Source organism: Ambystoma mexicanum, chromosome 2p (genome assembly GCF_040938575.1).
Source record: "Ambystoma mexicanum isolate Mex_15411 chromosome 2p, UKY_AmexF1_1, whole genome shotgun sequence".
In the NCBI taxonomy this organism is placed as follows: Eukaryota; Metazoa; Chordata; class Amphibia; order Caudata; family Ambystomatidae; genus Ambystoma; species Ambystoma mexicanum.
The window spans coordinates 75,400,882-75,423,260 of NC_090923.1; the positions used below are offsets into that span (position 1 = coordinate 75,400,882).

At 45.5% G+C, this 22,379-nt stretch overlaps 1 protein-coding gene across 3 annotated transcripts in view; it reads left to right on the plus strand.

The window, feature by feature from the left end:
* The window catches only part of LOC138566223 (laminin subunit beta-1-like), an 882,924-nt gene extending 861,098 nt beyond the window's left edge, over positions 1-21,826 (plus strand). For 2 of the 3 annotated variants that reach the window (XM_069643284.1, XM_069643283.1), the window contains exon 35: positions 441-10,470. In XM_069643284.1, coding sequence (XP_069499385.1) covers positions 441-577 — 137 coding nt within the window. In that variant the 3' untranslated portion in view covers positions 578-10,470. Of the gene's footprint in view, positions 1-440; positions 10,471-19,318 lie in introns of those variants that run through there. The other variant, XM_069643285.1, reaches the window with a different exon arrangement.
* The last annotated feature ends 553 nt before the right edge of the window (positions 21,827-22,379 follow it).

Below are 22,379 nucleotides of genomic sequence, written 5' to 3' on the forward strand. Positions count from 1 at the left end.
CAGCTGCAATTAAGCCCTTAACTCTCAGAAGACTGCTCAGAAATAACATTGTCAGGCCCAATGCAGAACAAACGTTGGTGTTACTGTTTGCTAGCGATATCTCATAGAGAGCACAGGAGGATATGTCTTGGGAAGGGTAGGGTGGGCCAGGTAGTGGAAGGATTAGCATGGCCATGTGTGGTCAATGACTGGGTAAAAAGCCAAACAATGCCACAGGTTGTATGTCCCTCCTCACATCCCATCTCCCACCTGTTCATCCTCCAATGCAATCATTTTAGCAAATATCTACCCTAAAGCACCACATGTTAGTCAAACCGAAAACTTGGAATGTATAATGCAAAAAAGCAGACAGGAGGGTGGAAGAGGTTCAAAGACCAATGCATGTACGAGGACGATATCTTGTGTTCGGAGAATCCCTAAGCTTGTGCTGTTTCCCATAGGTCTCGAGGGAACTTTCCAGAACAATGAGAAGGAAATGTCAGCGAAGATAGAGGAACTTCAGAAGCTCGAAGAACAGGCGGCTGGACTATTACATCACATCCGCAACAAGGGCAACGAATATGCAAAGTGCACATAACAGACCTAGGCACAAACAACGGATCAACTAAAAAAATGTGTCCTCCCAGGTGACGCTGTCTGCAAATTTATACCAAGGAAAGCCTGATTCCAGAATCATGGGATTGTTCTGGCCTTTAACCCACCACTGATTCTTGTACGGATTTCATCTGGCCACCTAACACCCCGAGGAATCTTCAAACAACGGCTCGTCCTGGGACGGCTGGCAACTTTCCAAACCGCAAATCGCAGACGTGCGGCTCTGCATCACACGGGGTGTGGACCCAAACTAAGCATCTCTCATTTATCCTGAGTTGGAAGCCCGTGGGCTTCGACATGTGCCTTTTATCTGACGAAGAAACCTCTCAAGGATTCAGATCAACGTAGCCCGTCCCTTGACAAATCCCTACTTATTTGTTCTAGTATTTGCTCCCTGGTGGATCTCTCTGTGGCCAATTACATGTGTTGTCCAATTAAGAACAATCCATTTCACAAACCTCATTTCTTACTGCACGTCACTGATTTGTTACCAGGCATCTCATAAAATGGCTTCTGGATCTTAAGCACCCAAAATTTCGAATCATTTGAAAATGCTGGTCTTCATAGTTTTTTTTTGTTTCGACCGTGGTCGTCCATCATTTCCGTTATTTATCATAACGACAATGATGCAGGAGAAAGGAGGACTAAATGGGATCACCATGGGTTCACTGTGTGCAGAGTTTTGGATTTTAGATTGCTGGTTTATGGAGACCACAGCTACATCAATAAATTGCCATTGACTATCCGATTACTGAAACAGTATAAATGTGAGTTCAGCACAGCTGAGACTGTAACTGTCAGTCAAACGAAAGGCTCCTAAAATGTCCAGATGTGCGATTCACATCGAACACTAATGTTCTCTGCAGCCTTACTACAGAGCTTGAGCTTTTTAAACTTCAGATCTGTCTGGGACATCACGCTGCATCACATTTATTGCTGCTTATTTTTATTGTCGGGGGGGCAAGCCCGCATGTCACTCTCCTACACTCCCAAATCTCTTCCACCCCGGCTACCTTAAAAATGATTCATGTATATTCCTGTAGCCCGCTGACTCTAAATCAGGGTTGTCCAACTCCAAGTCTTGAGGGCCAGAAACCTGACAGGCTTTCAGGATATCCCTCATTAATATTCATGCGATACATTTGCATCCATTTGGGATGATCGCTGTATGTAAATGTAGTTCATGAATATTAATGAGGGATATCCTTAAAGCCTGTCCGGTTTCTGGCCCTTTAGACCTGGAGTTCGACAACCCTGCTCTAATTAAATACTATGAAGAATGTAGCGAAATGCCCGCCATGAGGTGGGCGGGTACCTGAAACTCAACTCCTGATGCATATCTTTGTAGCATGAAACAATAAAAAGAATTGTGGCCTTTTACAGGGCAGAAAGATAAGCCTGTTGTGAATTGCTGGCTGAATATAAACCCATCTGTTGAAGACATGAGGGACTGGTTAATGTGGTCGCCGGGGACAAGTCATGGAGACGGGCTGGGCACAATTCCTATGCTTCTGATTTACATATTTTCTGTATTAGTCCCCCTAGGGCATTCACCTACAGTGCTTTGAGACCATACCAAAGGGAAAAGGCGCTATACAAATGACAATTTACATTACATTAGTTAGCCAAAAATAATTCAGCATTGAGCTGAAGCAAAAATGAAGAAATCAAGACTTCAACTTTACTTTATAAGGTGAATTGGAACACAATATGTCTTACTCTATTACGGGTACAACGGGTACAGACTCAGATTTTGATAGAAGAGTACTAAAATGTGACTTTTTTGTCCAGATATGCTAAATGATGGGGATGCTGCGAATCAGAGTTTTGCCACCTTGCACAGATTTTTCACCCTGAGAATGTGCATTAAAGGTCAACCGTTGTGGGCAATCGCGATACACGTGGCAGAGAGAGGTATACACTTTTAGTGGAATGCCTTTGTAAAAGTGGTATAAATGATCTTAGATTGCCGCATGGGAACTGCGCCTTTAATGCCATATGTCTCCGGAGGATAGCTCAGGGGCAACGTGCTCGCCTTCGAAGCAAGACATTGCGGAGCGACACAGGTTCGATCCCCGGGTCTGTGCTTAGAAACCTCTAGATATTAAGAGCTTTATAAATAACCTATCTTATCATCCTGTTACCATCTGTACAAGCTACAGCCTGATGGATGGAATCAAAAACATAGGAGGTTTTAACAAAAAAGTCCTTGTAGATCCATGGGGGGAGACGCAACAATCTGGGATCACGGGCTGAATCTCACCATCCACATTTCGAGCAAGTTGTTTGCACCCTCCCACCAATTTCCCTCCCATGGTGGCCATGTTGGGTGAGTATTTATTTGAAACAACGAGTCGTGCACACACCGTGTACTGCTGTTTAGAAATCTGGGATTCTAAACCAGAGCACTACAGGGATTCATTACCGGTTCCACAAGCTGCACCAGGTGGTAACATCTCGGGCACCCTCGTGAAAAGGCATCAGTACGTTCAGGCCATTACCACCTGCTGGGGAGCCAGTGATGATTTCTTAGTTACACCATTGGAATGTTGGCCGCCATTTTGTAAACACCGGGTCAGTAGAGGCCTTAACCATTGTTACAAAGCTTGATGTTCCTCCCCCAACTTTCTGCCTCAAGCCTCAGTATCTTCATGAGCCAACATCCCACCAGAACAATGTTCACTGCAAGGTCTGAGCATCTTCTCAAACTGTGGTCTGTTTTTTATTTTTCTGCACCCTGGGTTTATGATTTATCTATATTATAATGACATTACAGCCCTGGAGGGTTGGGGTGGAGGCACTGTAACAGTTGTGATTGTTCCTTCGCCTCCTTATGCACCCCACACCTCACTGTAGGTCCATGGCTCCAATGTGGGCCTATGACCCATGTTACAGCCCTCCTCTCCTGGGCTGTAATGCATCAGTCTGTATCCAACTAAGCTTTATAGAGAGCCATTAAGTCCTGCCCGAGATACACTTCTGCTGTAATTTCAAATGCACCAACATGTCAACAAGCACTCACTGGACATGGAGTTGAATTCACTACATGCAGATACAGATCAAGCGCGGAGCCACAGACAAACACCGTTGGCAAAGCCAACATTAGGGATGTTGTGTACATAAGGGATACACATTTACTGCGCACTGATACAATGGTACGCACCTGGCCATAAAATCACAACAGCTGTAAAATGGAATGATTACCTGAGCATATGACGGAAATACCTGGCAAATTCCTTTCTAATACCTCAAGGCAAAACCGTTGGCTTTGTCCTTGCTTGTTTTCAACAGGACTGGTGCATGGAAGAGATATAAATCAGTTGGCTGAAAGCACACTGGGTTAAGACATTTGTGTTACGTCAGTAGCCCTTTACATTTGCAACTAAGCCATTAACTCTCAGCAGATTGCTTAGAAATAACTCTAGCAGGACAACGTTTGATAGGACTGCTTGATATGGAGAGCTCAAAGAGATCCCAGGAGGATATGTTTTGGGCAGGAAGGGCCAGGTAGTGGCTGATAATGGCCATAGGGATTGGCATGGCCATGGGCCGTCAATGGATGTATAACTAACCAAACAACACCCCAAAGCTGTGTATCCCTCATCACCTGCCATCTCTGTCCTCCTAATAACAAACTTAAAAAGGGTACCCTCCTTGGAAGGAAGGACTTTCAGGTGAGCAGTCGCTTTACCTACACAGTCCAGGACCACGTTGGTAAGAATAAAAGCATCTACACATTTGAACCCTAAGTACTTCAGTAAAATCCTTCACTCATTAGTGTTGGACCTGGAAATACAGACACAATTTTAAATCTCCCCAGTGTGGTATTTCTATCCCTTTGACAACAAAGGCAGATTATGTCACTTGGGACCACGAGCTACAGGTCACCCTTGAACCCACAAATAAATGATGTTGCTTAGGATAAAAATAGTTCAGAAAATCAGGGAACGTGTATATAATAAAACACATATCATCCGAAACATGACAGAAAATGTACTGCCGGTTTTAAGATAATTCATATTGTGAAGGCCAACGCCAAATAAAGAATCGTTTCAAGTCAAAAGTATATTCTGAGCACAGGAAACACAGTATTAAGAGGCCAGTAACAAGTCTTAAGCAGCCCATGCCACTTTGCCATTCAAAGTGCGGCATACAATGGCACATTTAGGTCACAGCATCCAGACTCATGCATTGACAAAGTTTTGCAAACATGTTTCTCGAACTATGGTAATTTCTACCTTGTCTTTGAAAGTTTGATCACCTTTACATGTTGCCTACTCTAATGATCTGATACTGTGATATTTATTTTGCAGGAAGTACATTGCCATCTGTTAAACTTTATTGTTTAAAACACTCTTATTGAAATGTTTGCTGCTGCACAAACCTATTGCAGGGCTGTGACCGAGTTTAGGGAAGTCTGCTGGGCCCGAGTGGCTTTGTGTCATTGGCAGGTTGAATTGTCTATTGTAGGGCCCAATTGATAAGGTGGGCAATGCAACCAATCGGCAGACTCCCTGTGCTTCTCTGATTTGCTCCTTGCATTGGAACCAATTGGCTGACGCCCTGTGCTTCTCTGATTTGCTCCTTGCACTGGAACCAATCAGCTGACACCCTGTGCTTCTCTGATTTGCTCCTTGCACTGGAACGAATCGGCTGACGCCCTGTGCTTCTCTGATTTGCTGCATCCACTGGAACCAATCGGCAAACGCCCTGTGTTTCTTTGATTTGCTCCTGCTTCCTTATACCTTATTCCCGAACCATGCAACTGTAGGAATTCTGGAGCTGCCTGCAGCATCCTTGAGATGCTAGCATGCAAACACAATCCACCATGGTCTACTCAAGGGCCCCTCAGAAGGGATCCAGGCAGCTCGGGATTTGCTCTGGCTTTAGGCTTTGGGATTCAGGCAGGAGGTTGCAGCAACAAATCCGAGACTCTCAAGGCATCTGCTGAATTGCTCCAGTGTATGCAAGTTAGTGTTAAATGAAATACAAGTGTAGCTTTAACTAACATAGGAAAGGTGCAATCTCCATGGGCACAGGACAAGAACATTTATGGTACTGAAGAGGTTAATCTGCCAGCTGCTTATGTCTTATGGAAAAGAATCAGTCAGCAATGTCTTCAGTAGCATATACATTTGACCAATTGTTTTCATTACAATTCTTTTATTCCAACAAGCTATCAAGACTACTGGGAGTTCTATAAGTAACGAGTGCTCTTTCAAGGCTCTTGTAGCCAGCAGACAATCCCAAAATAAAACAGAATTTCCTCCTCTCCCCTTTCTATGTGTACACTGCCTTTTCCATGGTGTATGCCATCTGCACTGTCTCAACCCACCCCTCCAGTGTGGGGCATGTTTGTGTTTTCCAGGCGAATAGAATACCCTTACGAGCCGGAATCGTCCCCCGTCTGAGCCATATTTTACTGTCAAGCCTTCTGTACCACCCCAGCATAATCCCCTCATATATGTCTGGAACCTCTCTCCCCAGGGTCTCCTCAATATGGTACCCCACCTCCATCCAAAACACCCCAACCAGCTCACTTATCAACACTATGCCAATCCACAACCCCAAAATGTCTGCATGTCAGAGAGACCACTTTTTAACTTCTTCGCGTGTCCAGAATCCCTGATGCAAAATGTTCATTTGAGAATCTCTTACCCACAGTCCATGCTCATGAGCTTGACGTTTGTGTACCGGGTCATCCAGTTATCCCGTGTCACCTCCTGTCCAAGATCCACTGACCATGATCCTAGCAGTCTCTCAGCTGCCGCTTCCCCAGCTGGTAGTGCCCCGTAGACCAGTGTGGCACAATCGAGTAGCCCCGACTCTTGTTTGTTGACCACCTTGACAGTCTTCTACGCAGTGTCCTGTATTCACCTTGAGCGCAGCCCTACAGTTCTTTTCCCACCATTAACTCTTCGAAGGTCAGTCCATACATCTCCTATGTGCCCTACATGCCCCTTGCACCATTGCATCCAGAGCAATGGTCTCCTGTTGATCTGAATAAGGGGATCCATCCAGTGTGATGCTTCCTTAAACAAGTACAGATCGCATCACAGCAGAGTCCACATTTTCTTCCAGCAGCTTCTCTCAAATTCAGTGTGCGTGTTTCCTTCTGTCCTGGCATGATTTCCATTATACCCAGTATGCCAGACGATGACCCCCACACCAAAGGACCAAAGGTGGTCTAAATGCCGACCTGGGGCTGTAGCAGGTTTTCTGGCAGATAACAGTTTTCTACCCGACGCAAGGCTTTGGAGTGAGTTGGGTCTCTGGACTTAGTGATGGAGAAACCACTAAGCCTCAGTACATGGCAGGGTTACTATTGGATAGCAACAGTTGTGTGGGTCTAACTGTAGCGTAGCTAGAAACCAATGCTTAATACCCTCTTCTGTATGATAAACATTCTATGTTGTTAACATCTTCCCTGCATAGTTTTTTCACTAAACCAACATCTATTTTCACTTGCAATATATTGGGCCTCATTACGAGAAGGGCGGTAAGGGATACCGGGCACCGGTAAGGAGACCGGTGCCGGTAATCCTTTACCGCCCTACTATGAGTTCCCTTAGCGGGTCCCTCCTTTAACACCTGGTCTGACCAGGCGTTATGGACGGGAACTGTTAAGGGAAATCAGAGCCAATGACGGTACTGCAAATTGAGGTACCGTTATTAGCTACTTCCCCATTCCCATTGAGCCCTATGGTCGCTCAAATGGGAATGGGGAATGTTTTTTTCAATGGGGACTTACCGGTCCCGCAAAGGTCGGACTACACCGGTAAGTCCCCATTGAACGAGACCGGTGCTGGTACCGTTATTGGAGGCAGACATGGCGCAAATAGTGCCATGACTACCTCCATTCTCGGATTGAGGCCCATTGTCTTTTATACTCATAAAGAGAAACACATTCAGCATGCTCTAACTTTCCTGTTTAGCATCTGTGTACATTTATTCTCCTGTGAAGGAAACATACGAGCATTAAACATAGCAAAGGGAAACAATATACATTTCTCAATATTAGCAAAAAATGGCAAAGGGATACAATATACATTTCCCAATATTAGCAAACAAATAGCAAAGGGAAAAAATATGCATTTCTCAATATTAGCAAAAAATAACAAAGGGAAACAATATACATTTCTCAATATTAGCAAAAAATAGCAAAGGGAAACAATTAGCAAAAAATAACAAAGGAAAACAATATACATTTCCCAATATTAGCAAACAAATAGCAAAGGGAAACAATATGCATTTCTCAATATTAGCAAAAAATAACAAAGGCAAATAATATACATTTCTCAATATTAGCAAAAAATAGCAAAGGGAAACAATTAGTAAAAAATAGCAAAGGGAAACAATATACATTTCTCAATATTAGCAAAAAATAACAAAGGGAAACAATATACATTTCCCAATATTAGCAAACAAATAGCAAAGGGAAACAATATACATTTCTCAATATTAGCAAAAAATAACAAAGGGAAACAATATACATTTCTCAATATTAGCAAAAAATAGCAAAGGGAAACAATTAGCAAAAGATAACAAAGGCAAACAATATACATTTCTCAATATTAGCAAAAATAACAAAGGGAAACAATATACATTTCCCAATATTAGCAATACTTTACCTGACTAGCTACCAGGCATTCTGCCCTTCTCAAACTGACTACCACCAGGAAGCTGCGTATCCATGTAAAACCTAAAATCATACACATAATTGATGAATTGGCGCACAGGGGACAGGTGAGGTTATACCGAACAACCCCTTATGCAACCTGTTAAAAACTCTGTGAACCCCTCATGGCTCCTATGGCCAGTTATCTAAGAATAACATAAAGCAATCTAAAGCCAAGCCTATGCTTTGATGGCTCCACTTATCCTGGCCAAAGAAGCACAAGGGGCAACACAGGTATCTTTATGAGCTGTGACAAGAATCGTACCAGGCTAAACTCTGTGTGCCACCAGCACCAGGTGGTTAAAAGTCTAAACTAACACAAATATACCATGCTGTCTCTTAATGATTCAACCATGCAACCATGCAACAGAAAACTATATGTAAAGGAAATTGGTAAAAATGGTTTAGAACAGACCCATAAATTTTGAAAAAGTCAAACAATTGGAATTTGCAGCAATCAGCAAAGTGCACGTTTTAACCCCATGAGACCTGTACTGCCTCGGGGTGAAGGCATCTGTAAACTGATTACTAGTTGTTTGTAGTTCTGCTCTGAAATTTAGCTTTGCCTTCAGATTATTAAAGCAAGCATAAAAAACCATTTGGGAAAATAGGCAGTGACAATTCTAGGCCCACAGTGTAGAACTACAGTCGTGGCCTATCCATTTCATGGGCTGCTTGCTCTCTTACCCAAGCAGTCACGTCTTGCAGGATCAGCTGGATTCTCACATCTCTGCACTCAACTGGAACTGGAGTGATGTGGCTCCTGGTTGCTTTCTGTGAAATAGTCCTTGCTGTCTTATACTACTGGTTTACAAAGTATTAATAACTCCCTTTCAGGCTAATCTGGTCCACTCTTTGTTAGCCAATCCAACCCTTATAAGTGTGTGACATTAATCTAAGCAGCTGCACTGGTCATCCTATTAGTTTCCATTGAGTTGAACCCAACTTTACTTTGTCAGCTGAATGCATTCAATCTGGCGCTCAGCCCAGAAAACGCTCACGATGATTGTTTTCCAACTTGGAATCCCGAGACCAGTGTTGCCCACCTTAGTCTCTTATTGATAAAGTGAACAAAATGGCTGCTCTGCTGACCAATGAAATACAACCATTTTGAGCTGCTTCAGCTCATTGCAGTATTTATGCCGTTGGTTTCACTTATTATTAACTAACACGTGCCATATGGTTCCAAAACTTCAGATCGGGACATGTTGAATCCCTAATTATAATTGCAGCCTATTAGCATCTGCTGCTTATGACTGGTAGTGAGCGAGTAAGTTGTTCTCTTTGCATTTCAATGTGATACGTGTCTCAGCTTTTGTGTAACATAGATCCTGTGAAAGTGAACATTAATAAAATTGCCAATTTAACAATTTACAAATCCATGCCATGCACGTGAATGTAATAGGTGTCTTTTACAGAGTGTAATAAATCCTTTTCAAATTAACATCTCGTGTTTAACAAATCACTGTTATGTTTTGAATCATCACACTCCTTGGGCCTCATTAGGACCCAGGCGGTAAGGGGTTTACGCCGGCGTAAACCATGCCGCCCCTTACCGCCTGAGTACGAGTTCCCTTAGCGCCATGGTGATTTTAACGCCTGCTTTTAGCAGGCGTTAAAATCCATGGCGCTAAGGGACCTTGTTGTTAATTACGCCACCGTAATTTACGGTGGCGTAATTAACGCCTTCCCCACTCCCATTATGCCCTATGGGGCCAAAAATGGGAATGGGGAAGGGTAAATGGGGATTGGGGACTTACCGCCCCGCCAAGGTCGGAATGGGGCGGTAAGTCCGCCAACCACCATGGCGGAGTTGGCAGCTTAGCGCCATGGACCATGGTGCTAATAGCGCCATGGTCCTCCGCCAAGGTCCTAATGAGGGCCCTTGTGTTTTCATCATAAGGCGAGACAAATAACAGATACGTTGTTACACGCACTTATTTTTGGCAGTGCAGGAAGTAATGTTTTGACAAAATGATCTGTAAACAATGCAAGATAGAAATTAACCCTTTTCATAGTTTTCCTACTTCTGTGCTGTTTGCAAGGACAAATAATGTACATTGCTTGTCTTGCTTTAATTCAGCACCCCCTCATGTAACTTGCAGTAAACATTCTTTGTGTATCATGCAGTTTGAAAGGGTTCAATAATGGTCGGTATATTGTTTACTTGTACTTCAAATAAAAAGTCAAAGCCAATAGCTCAGAATGTAAATACTTGAATGTGCATATCTAGATATGTTTTAGCAATTCTTGTCAAAATCAATAGAAATGTTCCAGGCATTGGTGGCGATTGGGAGATGTTCATTCACAATATATATTCATGAGGTTTATGATCACCCACATGCCCAGGTGCCATGAGCCGAGGCCAGGTGGCATTTCTCAAAATCAGACAGCCTCATCCTGCCCATCTTACAAAGCATTGAATCTTTCACAATGCAATGCAAGTAGGTGTCTTGCCCCAAAATACATTCTCCCATCCACCTGTTCATCCTCCAAACTCTTCCACCCAGGGTGGGCGAAGGCATCTTGATAGTGCATAGTTGAACTTTGGGGAAAAGGTCTTCTGGAAAAAGCTGGTTTGGCCCAAAGTGATAATGTAATTGCCTTCCTGTAGTCAAGCAGCTCCCCACTCTGTTCCATCAGCCAGTCCAGATTGCTTCTTCAAATGCCTCCTATGTCTGCTTGAATCCAGATAACAAGGAATTTCGACTGTTTCAACTGCTTGAAGCATCACCTGAAGCTGTGTCTGCAGAATTTCCAGGACGACAGGCAGTGTCTCCGACTTCATCCAATTCATTTTGGATCATTGCTGAATACTTTGCTGAATTCTCCAACAATGTACATGAGGGCTCCTAGCAATGATGTAATGCACTTCATGACAAGCAGTGAATGAACTGCATAACACCAAGGCTTCTGCACGGTGGTTGCACAAGAACCCTTCCACCGTAGATAAGGCCCTGACCTTGACGGCCAAGGTTCCACATCCAAAGTGAACGAAAGTGGGGAAAAGGGACCTCTTGTCCTCCTTGCCCTTTCTGGCAAGGAGGCTCTGCTCAGCAATGCTGTGGGATACTGACGCTCGGGCAGAGTTGCTAACGGAGCCAGTGCTTCAGTGAAAACTCTGCCAGTAGGCGCCTGAACCGTGCCTCTGCCGGCAGATTCGTAGTTTGGCAACGTACCAATGAACATTATAATGGAGCCCATTGTCTTTTTGATGCTACTTTGAAAAACACTTTGCAGTCCCTGTTTATCAAGCTTACTGGCCAATAGTTGTTACATGCTTGTCTTTCTTAAGTAGCTTGGTTATGGTTGCCAGCTGTAGACTTTCAGGCAGAATTCCTTTTGCAAAAGAATCTTCAAACATATCATGAAAGGAGCATACGCCCCTCCTCCATGGCCCATATCTCTTGCTTGCTGATCGCCTCATCTAGCGCTGCCTTTTGCTCCTCATTGAGGCCCAGTAGTGGCAATCTACCAAGGAACCACCTTTAACACACCTCCTCCGGAATCACCCTCTCTCAATAAAGCAACTTGAAGTATTTCTTCAACTCCCCCAGTGTATCCTTCTGGCTTGGGAAACCATCACGCCATCCTCTGTTTGAATCACGTACTCCTGTGTTCGCCTATCGTGCACTGCCTCCTGCCCGTCTTCGCTTGTTCCAAGTAATTCCTCCTGAATAGGAATAATGCATATTCTATTTCATCAGAGAGGAGATTGTTTAACACAAATCTCTTCAGTCTGGCTTCAGTTGTCTGAAGCATTCTAAATGAGGTCTCCAACTCCTTAACCACCTCCTCCAGACATGATTTCTGTTTACCCCGCTTCTTTTTTCCATGTAAACCCACCAGGTACCCGCAGATGTAGCACTTAAAAGCCTCCCACACTGTGCTGTTCTATTCAGCTTTCTGAACTCCACAATGTCTTAGATTACACCATCATCGTGCAGGAAAGAGGTGTTGAGGGCCAGCTATGATACGATTGGTTATTTATAACACGCTTACTACTCAGAGGTTTCTAAGCGCGGACCACGGGATGGAACCTGTGTTGCTCTGTGTCGTTTTGCTTCCAAGGCGAGCACGTTGCCCCTGAGCTATCCTCCCTCAGTTGAAGAATCTGATCAGGGCGTGAGTGAGCGCTAGATCTAGACTCATCGGTGAATGGTCGGAGAGCAGACTTTTTCCAATACAAGTCTGAATACAGTCAGGTCTGGAGTATGTGTTGTGGCAAAAGACTAGGCCCATGGCGAAATGAAACCTCCACTGGACTACATTTCTCCTTAATGCCCATTGTGTCTATGCTCGCCCTCCTAACCTATTCAACACATTATCCATCACAAATCCTCCCTCCACAATAATGGAGTGACACTTCCTCACAAGCAAGTGTTGCAATACATTGTGGAAAAATGTCAGGGCTGTTGCATGCTACTTACTGGTGTCAGGGCTACTGCAACCCGCTTACTGGTGTTGGGGCTGTTGCATCCCGCTTACTGGTGTTGGGGCTGCGTCATCCTACTTACTGGTGTTGAGGCTGTTGCCTCCCGCTTACTGATGTTGGTGCTGCGTCATCCCACTTACTGGTGTTAGGGCTGTTGCATCCAGCTTACTGGTGTTTGGGCTGTTGCACCCCGCTTACTGGTGTCAGGGCTGTTGCATACCACTTACTGGCATCAGGCTGTTGCATCCCACTTACTGGTGTCGGGGCTGTTGCACCCCACATACTGTTGTCAAGCTGTTGCATCCCACTTACTGGTGTTTGGGCTGTTGCATCCCACTTACTGGTGTCAGGCTGTTTCACCCCACTTGCTGGTGTCAGGCTGTTTCACCCCACTTGCTGGTGTCAGGCTGTTGCATCCCACTTACTGGTGTTGGAGCTGTTGCATTGCACTTAACATCTGGACCACCTGCCATCTGGAGCCCAGCACATTCAATGACGTCACCGTTTTATCGGGTTTGACATCTAGTGAACCCCAAGTGTGGGAAAGTTATTGAGTTCCAATGAGAGAACAGTGCCAGTTTCAGGGAAAGACATTCTGTCAGGAGCACTTGCTTGATGTTGGCAAGGCGGCTGATTCTACCCTGAACGTAAACACATTAGATCACAAAAAGCATCACCCCTGCCAGCTTGCCTGTATGGACACCAGCCTACTGCCATGGTCATGTGCAGAAGAATGTATTCTCGAAGGAAAATGTTTGCAAAACAAAAGATTAAAATGGGCTCCTATCCCCTCGCCTGCCACTTGAGCACCTCTTCCTGCAGGTGTGCTTCTTTGAGGTAGGAATCTCCATCTCCTCGCCTGCCACTTGAGCACCTCTTCCTGCAGGTGTGCTTCTTTGAGGTAGGAATCTCCATCCCCTCGCCTGCCACTTGAGCACCCCTTCCTGCAGGTGCGCTTCTTTGAGGTAGGAATCTCCATCCCCTCGCCTGCCACTTGAGCACCTCTTCCTGCAGGTGCGCTTCTTTGAGGTAGGAATCTCCATCCCCTCGCCTGCCACTTGGGCACCTCTTCCTGCAGGTGCGCTTCTTTGAGGTAGGAATCTCCATCCCCTCGCCTGCCACTTGAGCACCTCTTCCTGCAGGTGCGCTTCTTTGAGGTAGGAATCTCCATCCCCTCGCCTGCCACTTGGGCACCTCTTCCTGCAGGTGCGCTTCTTTGAGGTAGGAATCTCCATCCCCTCGCCTGCCATTTGAGCACCTCTTGCTACAGGTGCGCTTCTTTGAGGTAGGAATCTCCATCCCCTCGCCTGCCACTTGAGCACCTCTTGCTACAGGTGCGCTTCTTTGAGGTAGGAATCTCCATCCCCTCGCCTGCCACTTGAGCACCTCTTCCTACAGGTGCGCTTCTTTGAGGTAGGAATCTCCATCCCCTCGCCTGCCACTTCTGCACCTCTTGCTACAGGTGCGCTTCTTTGAGGTAGGAATCTCCAGCCCCTCGCCTGCCACTTGAGCACCTCTTGCTACAGGTGCGCTTCTTTGAGGTAGGAATCTCCATCCCCTCGCCTGCCACTTGAGCACCTCTTGCTGCAGGTGCGCTTCTTTGAGGTAGGAATCTCCATCCCCTCGCCTGCCACTTGAGCACCTCTTCCTGCAGGTGCGCTTCTTTGAGGTAGGGACCTCTTCCTGCAGGTGCGCTTCTTTGAGGTAGGAATCTCCATCCCCTCGCCTGCCACTTGAGCACCTCTTCCTACAGGTGCGCTTCTTTGAGGTAGGAATCTCCATCCCCTCGCCTGCCACTTGAGCACCTCCTCCTACAGGTGCGCTTCTTTGAGGTAGGAATCTCCATCCCCTCGCCTGCCACTTGAGCACCTCTTCCTACAGGTGCGCTTCTTTGAGGTAGGAATCTCCATCCCCTCGCCTGCCACTTGAGCGCCACTTGAGCACCTCTTCCTACAGGTGTGTTTCTTTGATGTAGGAATCTCCATCTCCTCGCCTGCCACTTGAGCACCTCTTCCTGCAGGTGTGCTTCTTTGAGGTAGGAATCTCCATCCCCTCGCCTGCCACTTGAGCACCTCTTCCTACAGGTGTGCTTCTTTGAGGTAGGAATCTCCATCCCCTCGCCTGCCACTTGAGCACCTCTTCCTACAGGTGTGCTTCTTTGAGGTAGGAGTCTCCATCCCCTCGCCTGCCACTTGAGCACCTCTTCCTACAGGTGTGCTTCTTTGAGGTAGGAATCTCCATCCCCTCGCCTGTCACTTGAGCACCTCTTCCTACAGGTGTGCTTTTTTGAGGTAGGAATCTCCATCCCCTCGCCTGCCACTTGAGCACCTCTTCCTGCAGGTGTGCTTCTTTGAGGTAGGAATCTCCATCCCCTCGCCTGCCACTTGAGCACGTCTTCCTGCAGGTGTGCTTCTTTGAGGTAGGAATCTGGCAAGTCATACCTTTCAAGTTTGGCAGTTTCCTCTGTCTTTTCACCCTCGCATTCAGTGTTTAACATTCCAGGTAACCACCCCTGTCTTTTAAGGTCTGGTGTAATGCCGCTCTTGCCATCCAACCCATCAGATTGACGCAGCCACCCCAATATATCTGCTTCCATTCTTAAACGCATCCACAATAACCACCACTCCAAACACCCATCCCCCATTGAAGCTTCATTGGCCCCCATGTAAGGGTGCGATGGCCAGTCAGGAAGCTCGGAACGTGGGCTGAATTCTCTGGAATTAGCCTGCGTTCTGAGCAGGGTGGGGGCTGCTGGACGCACCCCCTTCCCTTCCACGCTCCTTCTTCTCTTCCCTGACCCTGCTTCACCTCTTAGGACCCCTGTAGTTCATATGCAGGTGCTAGGGGTCTGTTTAACTTTAATAAAAAATAACGCTTACCTTGCAGTCTTGCAGTACAGCGCAACGCTATAGTTTCTCAAGTCAGGTTCCTCTTTGATGATGTTCCAGTCATCAACATAGAAAAAGGACTTCAGAAGTAGCGCACATCGCAGCACCGCAAGGCACGGTTTCTTTTTTTGTATTTAAACACCCTTATCACCAGCGTATAAACTACACATTTGCCGAAAGGGCACCACCGCCCACATTAAGGGATCCTCGCTTCGCTCTGGCCCTTAAATTGGGTGGCACACCATTACCGACAGGGTTGACCTGCCGCCTCGGGTAATATCACATGATTGTTTAACCCTCTTCGCAGAGGACCAATGCTAGGAGGAAAGCATAACTAGCCATCCCCCCACTGATTCCACTTCAAGATCAACAGCAGCTGGTGCCGGTATTAGGAACCACAGCTCGCCAAAAACGTGCTCGTCCTTGACACTACCCCAAACATCAACCCCCACCCAGGGGTGTTGCAGGGTCTGGAAAAGACCCAGGCTATGCTGATGTTGGAACTGTCGGGAATGGGGGATAGCTAGCCTTTTGGTTGTAGCTTCTGAGATTCTATCCGGGGCTACAACCAAAAGACCAGGGGCTATAGCCCTCTTAGCCCCCCTTAGCAACGCCTCTGCCTCCACCTCCACCCATTGTGTGGAATTTATGCTTCTGGTTACCAAATCCTATCGGATGTCATAAAAAACCAGGCCCTAACGTACCCTAAAACCAACTAAAGTCCAAGCAATCCCTGATGACAGCAGTTGCCCACCTGTGGTCAAGGACGGTGAGTTTCTCCATCCCCCGGGCATCCAGCTTGTCATGTCCGCCTCACGTCTAACATTCCCTAAACCATCATGCAGCCGGCAGCGTATCGGCAGGGGCATCATGCCACTGACGAGGGGAAGAGTGTGGGGGTTTTTGGTCCACAGCCACCTTTTCAAGTTCTATAGTGTCTCTACGGGGGACCAGCTGGGTCCATGCCCCGGCTTTGGACATAAGTTGGACCATATGTGATTGAGTCTTCTTATCCAGCAATGAATGCAGCCTTCAATTTACCTTACCAGTATATGTATGATATGATAGGTTATTTATAATGTGCTTAATACCCAGAGATTTCTAAGCACGGACAAGGGATCAAACCTGTGTATCTCAGTGTCGTCTTGCTTCCAATGCGAGCACGTTGAACCTGAGCTATCCTCCCTTTTCAGTCGGTGCGGCTCACCACACACCTCAGAGAGAGTGCATACAGTTCAGCCCCATGACATATTGACTACTTTACATTTTCCTGTCCCTTTATGGGGAGGCCTGAGTCACATAACAATACTACACTCTGAGTAAGCAATTAACCAAGACACCTCAATCCTCCCAAGAGGAGCACCCTACGCCATATTTAGCTGACCGAAGTGTTTAATTCGCTCCGCTTTTATCAACTTCCCCTAGCCGGCCATCTAGGTTCTGCATGAGTTGGGATGATTCACCCCACACCCCACCCCTCTACTCCAGGGTCACATTGAGATTGTGAAATCCCAATCATTTGCAGACTGGATCAGAATGAGCCCATCCTCTGCCTTACTTACATCTCCATGTTGGATCAAAGGAGCGGAGCTGCAGTCGTGCCCGGGGCGCCATCCCGCCATCCGTAGTCAATCTGTGGACCGCTGTGCATCCTCCGTGAGCGGGTTACTATGCTGACCGATGCATCACTTGCATGCGCCACATTTCCTGCACTAGGCCCCCGGGGGAGTCTCTTGGATTCGCCCCTGTCCCTTGAACATTGCACTACTCCCACAGTCCAAAGAAATGGGCCCCTCAAGTCCTCAATGAACTGAGATTGTGTAAGCTATCCCACCAACCCAAATGTTACGGCACAGCCTGAGCCCAGCCCAAAGCCATCCTTAGTCCTTCAGGAAATTCTATATTGAATGCTGCAAGCTTGCAATGTTTGCTTCCCTTGCCACTTGTTTGGCCTCTCCTAATGCCTTCCTGCATGCCATAACTTCCCGAAATCTGAATGCACAAAAATGTGCATTCCAGGTCACACATACTTTCTCTCCTGAAACATGCAGTATTTCTTCCTTTAGTGATAGTCAGGTGAGGGACACAATTGTCTGTCTGCATTTGCCTTCTGCCTCTCAAACCTACTTAGTCTATATCAACCTTGATTTCCAAGTGCACGTTCTGCTCTGAAGTTTTTTTTCTTCAGTCTTCACTTCACTCTAGGCTTTCAAGTTCCCAGCCATCTCGCATCAAGGCTTCATGGCCCGGCTCCAATTCACACGTGGCTCTATGTTATTCCATCGAGAATATTTCATTGTGGGAGAATTAATTCACTGATTTAATTTTTTTGTAGGACATTTTACTGTAAATGTATGTGGGGAGACCAACCCATAGCCCCCCACCCCAATTCCCTATACCTTTATTATTACCCTAATCATATCCCCACATACATTAGCGGCAAATGCGATGGGAGAAATTTGATGAATTCTGCCACGATGGAAAATCCGGCGTTGGAATCTTCCTATCCCTTCACAGATACCTCCCTCCAAGACAGAGACCGCCCCAGACAAATCTGAGAGCGGTTAACCTTCATTCCGCTAATGTCTCTTCTCACTTTAGGAAACAGGATGAAGACACTTTCGTGGTAGAGGTCGCCTCATCCGTTTCAGACTCTGCTGCCACCATGAGCTGCTTGGACTTCTTAGGGGTTGGCTTTTCAGGGTTCTCTGCTTTCTTCTTCTGTTGGAGAGCCGTCAGGATGAAAAACAAAGTTTAGTCAGTTGCTGGTCACATATTAATCAGTGACAAACAAAAGACTGGATGGCGGCAGGTGATTCCGACCTACGCAGCTGCTCTGTTGCCAGGCAATCGAACTCCCCATGCATGCTCTCCATGTTCTTGTACACCAAGGATTTGGTGGGCAATTGGACACTTGTGCCGCCAGCAGGACCACAATGTTAATTAGAACATACATGTAGTGTTGGCTCAGTGTAGGCTTGCATTGCATTAGGCAGTGCAAGCCATGGAATGCTGGAGTGGCCTGGAACCCTATGTTCCCTCAGAGTTCTAGGAGTTACAGTTAGGACTGGCAGGATGGGAGACTCTGTTGGAACAATGTACATACCTGTCTCTCCCTATTAATTCCAACCTATGCCCTGCAACCTTCAATAAAGCTCTTACCTTTTATAACTGCTGTCTCATGTGTTCTCGCTGCATCCTGTCTACCTTCTTGGACGTTAGACACTACAATACACTACATCAATGCACATATGGTTGGGACTTAATGCATGCACAAAAGGCGTCTCCATTGTAAACACTTGGAAACATTTAAGTGGTAGATAATGAAACATGAAAAAAAAAGATGTGTGTACACTACTTCTGCAAATTCCATGTTTGACTAATGCTAGTGAATGGTAACTCAACATATAGAGACAATGAATTTGTTACAAGAAAAAAATAAAAAAATTACAAAATATTGCAATGAACCTAACAAACGAAAATACATCGGTGTACAAGTATTTAAAATGCAACCTGTATAAAAGAAAAATAATGGTAAGAAGTCATTGTGAAAGTGCCAAGACAGGCGGGTGGTTGGTATGAAAGAGATAACGAGATACAGATGGGAAAGAAAACACAAATAAATACAAAGAGGCGATTGTGATGGGTACAACACAGCACACAGGTAAACAAAAGATACCGTTCATGGCTAGAATCCTTATGTTTGTTCTGTCTTTCTCATAGGCCTTGAGGAAACATTTCAGAAGAATGAGAAGGAGATGGCAATGAAGATAGAGGAACTCCAGAAACTTGAGCGACAGGCTGCCGGCCTCCTTGAGCACATCCACAATAGGGCAAGTGCCTACGCCACCTGCTAGAGCCACTGGGCTACTGTTCGAGGAACAGGTGAAGTCAAGAGTGACGTTCCTCCCATGAAGCAATTCACAAGTTCAAGCAAAAGACTGATTCCGAAACTACGGAGAATGGGACTGTTCGATCCTTAATCCATCCATGGTCACAGAACGAAGGCCGCCCGTCTACCAGTCACCCACCCGAACCTTCAAAGTGCATCTCACCTCCTCAACTGCTCTCCCTCAAATAGCAGTCAAGTTTCCAATCTGAATTTCAGATGGGAATCTGAGCAGCATATTACGGGTTGTAGAACCAAAGAAACCAACTCTCATTGAAGCCAAGGTGGAAGTCAATTAACTCTAACTGATTCACAATACTTGACGAAGAATCCCATGCTGGATCCTGATCAAACCATTCAACCTCTTGTCAATTGCAGAAATAAGTCAACATATAAGCTGATAAATAACTATAATAATAGTATTTTTTTATATAGCACTTCCAATTACAATGTTATAGGTATTATCATTGACCAGACTTGGGCATCTGCTCGGCTGTCTGCTGTTTATTATCTAGCATCCTGATGTCATTGTACTTCACTAACTGGAAAATGGGAGTGCAAATTCCATCCAGCGTATATCAGGGGACGAAACACGTCTGCTTCCATTTCCAGAGCGGGGCCATTGTTAATGTTTGAAGCCCTACTGCACGTCACAGACTTGGGATCTGGTATCCATGGAGATAACTCTCTGACTGCCAAATGTTTTCCAGATGTAAAAAAGCTTTTTTTCTGTGAGTTTTTGTATTGATTCTAGTTGATAATCTTCATAAACATCCATCTCGTTCCTAATGATGTACATTTAGGACAGGAAGCATGAGAGGGTCTGAGCGGGAATAATGGATTTGAAATGTAAGGCGACGACATGCTCTCTATCAGTAGGGGCAGATGACCACGGATTATTTCTTGTATTAGTCATATGTCAATGTACTGACGAGGGTGCTCTGAAGATGGAGGGCTGGAAGCCATTGACACCAGCATTCCAGATCATCATATGAAGCATTCTTACATGAGCGTTTATTTGTTGGGGAGTTCTAGCTGGCCATTCTTGAGTGGGAATTTGATGGTAAATTCTAGTTGGTCATGCTTCAGTAGGAATTTGATGGGAAATGATAGTTGGTCACGATTGAGTGGGAATTTGATGGGACAATCTAGCTGGTGATGCTTAAGTGGGAATTTGAAGGGAAGTTCTAGCTGGTGATGCATGAGTGGGAATTTGATGGGAAGTTCTATCTGGTCATGCCTGAGTAGGAATTTGATGGGAAATATTAGCTGGTCATGCTTAAGTGGAAATTTGATGGGAAATTCTAGTTGGTGACGCTTGAGTGGGAATTTGATGGGAAGCTGTAGCTGGTCATGCTTGAGTTGGAATTTGATCGGAAATTCTAGTTGGTCACGATTGAGTTGGAATTTGATGGGGAGTTCTGGCTGATTATGCTTGAGTGAGAATTTGATGGGAAGTTCTAGCTGGTGATGCTTAAGTGGGAATTTGATGGGATGTTCTAGCTGGTGATGCATGAGTGGAAATTTGATGGGAATTTCTAGCTGGTCATGATTGAGTGGGAATTTGATGTGGAGTTCTGGCTTGTAATGCTTGAGTTGAAATTTGATTGGAAGTTCTAACTGGTCATGCTTGAGTGGGAATTTGATGGGAAGTTCTATCTGGTCATGCTTGAGTAGGAATTTGATGGGACGTTTTAGCTGGTCATGCTTGAGTAGAGATTTGATGGGAAGTTTTAGCTGGTCATGCTTGGGTGGGAATTTGATGGGAGATTTTAGCTGGTCATGCTTGAGTGGGAATTTGATGGGAAGTTTTAGCTGGCCATGCATGAGTGGGAATTTGATGGGAGATTTTAGCTGGTCATGCTTGAGTGGGAATTTGATGGGAAGTTCTATCTGGTCATGCTTGAGTAGGAATTTGATGGGACGTTTTAGCTGGTCATGCTTGAGTAGGAATTTGATGGGAAGTTTTAGCTGGTCATGCTTGGGTGGGAATTTGATGGGAGATTTTAGCTGGTCATGCTTGAGTGGGAATTTGATGGGAAGTTTTAGCTGGCCATGCATGAGTGGGAATTTGATGTGAAGATCTTGCTGGTCATGCTTGAGTGGGAATGTGATGGGAAGTTCTAGCTGATCATCCTTGAGTGGGAATTCAATGGGAAGTTCAAGCTGGTCATGCATAAGTCTGTACAAAGCAAGTAGTCTGTAAAAGCGCCACGATGCTCCAGGGTCACTGTGCGCTATATACATTTAAATAAATAAATAAATAAATGAAAATTTGTAAAATCCACATGGAAGATTAAACTCGTAAATACACATGATCCGGATTTGATCCAAATAAGCAACTTTGTTTTGTATGTGTACTTTTCGTAAATTGTCAACATTACGCTGTTAAAAGAACAGCACCACCATGCCAATCTGGAAAGGGGATAGGGAATGGGTAATGCCATGAAATTGGTTCGAGTCTCATTTATAGAAGAGATGTTTTGCAGTGGTTAGGTTTCTGTCCTGAGATCAGGCTCCCACCATCAACCAATATTGAATGCGCTCTTAAAGCCAGCGGCACAGACCGATTCCACGACTGCATTCACCACTGCTGACCACGCTGCCTGATTTTGCTCATTTTTTGGCCAGGACTGTAAAACATTACAAGGATTTCTGACAATTAACCTCTATGGATTCGGCCTGCTTTTTGCATCAGTGAAAAGCAGGTGCATATTCAAAGGCATCACAGACTCCCTGCCCTCCTCCATAGCAGATGCAGGTGGAGACACTGATGGCATCCCTGCAAGCAGCAAAACACAGACATGGTTTCCGCTCCGTGAACTGCTCCATCAGAAGAAATAAAACCTCATTATAATGGCATAGATCAAAGAAAACAAGCAGCAAGCTTCTCTC